This window comes from Salmo salar, chromosome 28 (assembly GCF_965601325.2).
Source record: "Salmo salar chromosome 28, fSalSal1, whole genome shotgun sequence".
Classification (NCBI taxonomy): domain Eukaryota; kingdom Metazoa; phylum Chordata; class Actinopteri; order Salmoniformes; family Salmonidae; genus Salmo; species Salmo salar.
In genome coordinates this window covers 9,739,795-9,743,775 of record NC_138318.1, presented here as the reverse complement: position 1 = coordinate 9,743,775, position 3,981 = coordinate 9,739,795, and the positions used below count along the sequence as shown (strand labels likewise).

The 3,981-nt window shown below is 40.8% G+C and overlaps 1 protein-coding gene across 1 annotated transcript; it reads right to left on the bottom strand.

The window, feature by feature from the left end:
• Positions 1 to 1,193: 1,193 nt before the first annotated feature.
• On the bottom strand, positions 1,194 to 2,987 carry dkk1b (dickkopf WNT signaling pathway inhibitor 1b). The gene is made up of 4 exons (XM_014178946.3): positions 2,663 to 2,987; positions 2,323 to 2,464; positions 1,959 to 2,102; positions 1,194 to 1,845 (listed from the first exon to the last, which is right to left on the bottom strand). The coding sequence occupies exons 1-4, from the start codon at positions 2,861 to 2,863 to the stop codon at positions 1,592 to 1,594; spliced, it is 741 nt and encodes a 246-aa protein (XP_014034421.1). The 5' UTR covers positions 2,864 to 2,987; the 3' UTR covers positions 1,194 to 1,591.
• Positions 2,988 to 3,981: the final 994 nt, after the last annotated feature.

Below are 3,981 nucleotides of genomic sequence, written 5' to 3'. Positions count from 1 at the left end.
TAGAGTTTTCACCTCACCATTGTGCTATATGAGATTCCATCCACAAATGTTTTGGGTCTTCCCCACCGCCAATGATGGTCTCGACAAAAGCAAGGGGAAGCCTCTCTAGTGCTGGCTGATGCACATGTATGGGAAGAGGACAATTGCAAACTGTATAACCTGTGCTTTGAAATGCCTACCCCTCTGCTTTGTCACGCTTGACACCTTGAAGTAAATACTTCAACTCTGCAGTTCCTCGTGGGGGAATGCTATAAGGTGGGGGAACACAAAGAAAGACGAATGTTGCATACCGAAACCAAAAAATACTTGAAAGGGATGGATGTTTTGTGCACTATGTAATGGGAATGCTGAAGTATGTCCATTTAATGCATTGCCTCTTTAAAATGTAATTCATTTGTTCTAGCATCAGGCAAAGCTTGTACCCACGGTATGCTTGTGGTCTGGGACAAGCATGACGACACTATTACCACACATCACTCATACCTCCCTGCAAGTTCAGAGTTCAACATCAGAGTTCACTTGGCTATTTGACTAAGCTGGGAGTTAGAACCAAGCCTCCATATGTTAGTTAGGACATATGGTTCTTCTGCTCAAGATGACCAGGCCAAAGGCAGTGTGGTGAGCCTCTCACCTCAACCTTCCCTAGAAGTCACCCTCGAAAACAGCCATATGGAAGGCAGGAGAAGCAAAGGGACTGGTTCTAGTGTACATCAAATTAAACAGCTCACTACAGTGGTAGATGTTTGATGTTAGGATTTGTAAAATAAAGGAAAGTATCACGGTGATTCCCATATAGCCTAATACATTATTTCCATAATAAGTCGTGTTTTAGAACTGTAGCAATATGCATCAATAGTTATAAATGTGGTGTATACCTTGTCATATACCTTGCAGTAGGTAAGGTTTTGGAATTGGTCAGTCAATATCAATCCTTTGACTGCATTATTTAAATTCCACTTTCCCTTGGTAGGTCACTAAACTAGTAAATAATTACATGCAATTACAAACATCCATCTTGGCCATGTACTGTTATAATTTCCACCTGGCACAGCCAGAAGAGGACTGGCCACCCTTCAGAGCGTGGTTCCTCTCTAGGTTTCAGTATAACACTTTGTGATATCGGCTGATGTAAAAAGGGCTTTATAAATACATTTGATTTGATGCAATAATGTGCCAATTATTTCATAAGACAGTTAAATATTTTAACACTCTTTATTTCAAATAAAAATATAAATTTATATCAGAATCTATATAAACTTGTATAAATCAGTGTTAATACATTTACAATAATGTGATAACAGCATAGAGAGCACCTTCTCTTCGAATAGTTGTTGTGACCAAAAATAATTAAGTGCCATTATCTATAAGTTATGTACAATACAGTAATTTACCGTAATAATCATATATCTCAAGTTCCATAGAGAAACAATCACAACTACTCTGCTATTTTTGAGTGACAAAATCAGAAGACCAAAACAAAAGGGTCTCCCAATAGTAAACTCCTTCCTTTCCACTTCGCTTGTCAGAAATCACATCAGTCCTTTAGTTAGACTTTCTGAAAGGCTACCGAAATCCATGGATTGCTGCTGATTCAATGTCTTTGGCAAGTGTGCAGACTTCGAGTTGCCTTGCTGCTGTGCTCCCCTCTCTGTGTTCTGCAGGACAAACCATCTTCACAGTCACACCGCTGGAATATCTCCAAACCTTGGGTGCCTTTCTTTTTGTGCTTGGTGCAGACCTGACCGTCTTTCAACACTGGCTTGCAGATCTTGGACCAGAAATGACGCGCACAGCAAAGTCCCTCTGCGCAATCTGAAGACCTCAGGCAGTGTTTTCCTTCCAGACCTGAACAAATACGTTAATAACATTAGCATATTGATGGCTTTGTGTATAACAAGACATATAATCACTCTGAGTCCATTTACAACAGTAAACTTCATAACTGATTTGTTACATACCTTTTGGGGTTTGTGAAAGATCTTGTGTGGGCAACTTGGAGTTCAGTTCCACTGTAGAGTTTTTCTCATGTGTATTGCTGAGTGGCACTATGTCCTCCATTCCGATGTGCTGAGCCATGTCAGGATCTCTGGGTAAACACACACCTAGGAAGGTAACAAGAAGATCAAACATGAGATGATGTGCTTGAAATTACACTAAGTCCTTCAACAAGTGTGTTGAATTGCTTAAATTCAACTGACTACACTTCTCTTCAAAAGTTCAAAGCAGTAAGGAATGGCTTTAGTCACATCTTCTAAGGCTCTATTGAACATATTTTGACGGTGTAATTTAACATGAAAGAGCTGGGACTTGTAGGCTACTCACCATTGCAGCACTGGTTTCCCGGGCAGCACACAGTGTCCCGGATACAGCGCTTCCTGCGCCTCTTGCATGGGAGACAGGCGCCTCGGGACACAAAGCATAAACCATGGTCACCGCACTCCTCATCCGTGGAGCACCTCAAAGACTGAAAGAAGAGAGGTAGATGATTAATGTATGCATTTACCTTTTTAGAATAGTATCCAATTTAAATAATATGCATACTGCTGATGGTAAACGGTTCAATTTAACTGAGGGAATCTATGGTTTTTAAACCTCCAATTTCAACATTTATAGCCTACTTTGATCAATATAAAATAGTCAACTTTTATGTTGCTGGGCTTACCTGTATGGTATCAATTGCCATATTTTGGGTCCCGCTGTCAAATGAAAAGTCGTCAGGGCTCGCGCTTATCGGACCAGCCACTAAAGGTATGTTCTTGATGGCATTTGAGTTGCGAAGCACGGATCCAGCGCATGCAGAATCAAAGTATCCGACCAGCATGTAAAAGACAGCGGAATAACCGAATGGCAGCATCATTGCCATTGTTGTTGTATGTAAGATGCAATCGTAGCCTACAACTCGAGGGCAGATAGGTGTACTAGTAGGAGGAGTAAACTACCACTGTAATCCTAGGATTCCTGATGCAAGATTTATACATGCCAAGTTGTTTGCATCCCGCCCCCAGCTATGTGTAACAAAGGGGTGGATGACATTTCAAAGGGCTCAACTCATGGTGCATCCCACAGTCAGTACCCATTGGCCGGGAATCCTATTCCAAAACTTGTCAAAAATGTTTGTGTACAATTACTGTCAATGACTCTTCACGAGATGGCACACCGACACATTTTCCCTCTAATGGACACGTTACCCGTATTACCGTTATGCAGCTACAGTCTTTCATTTGACTCATATTCTGTTGATAATGCGCAACATTTATTGATAACACTGGACATTTGCAGCCTATTTTATCCCAGAAAGGTGTCACTGGTTGCACTTAAGTCAGTATTTCGATATGATGAACATACCGGGGGCTACATTGTGTATATTGAGTCGTTTTTCGTTGTAAGCCTGTAGGCTACTGTTAATAAATGTTTATACCTTTTATAACTGAGGTCTATCAGGGGTCATCAAATGCCTCTGCAAATAGTTGCTCTCACTGATCCCTGGCGCCCCATGGTTTTTCTAATGGGTGATCATTAAAGACATTTACTCCCCATTAGCGGCATTTGATCCGTAATTGTAATGGAAGAACTTTGAAATGCACTTGATTGAAAAAAGTGGCGGGGATCAAAGGGGAATATGCTAATCGTGGAGAATGAAAAGTTTACTCATTGACTTATAAATATGGGTTGATTGGCACCCCGCGATAAAGAATTCACGTCGGTCTCTCTTTCACATCGGTCTCTCTGAAAGTCTTATGTAGCCTGTAAAACAATTAGACACAGAAGTAGGCATATTCCCTTCCCCTCGGATAAAGCTGTTGTCAGCCTAATTACCCCTACAGCACCTCTCGTGATGATGCAGCCTATTGTGCAAATTCCAACATTGTGGCATGATAATTACGTTTCAATACATCTGTAAAGAGAATTGTAAAAAAAAAACTGTTGTTTGATATCAGGCTATGAAAGAAAGACTGTCCAGTTTTTAAAACTAGCCTGCTC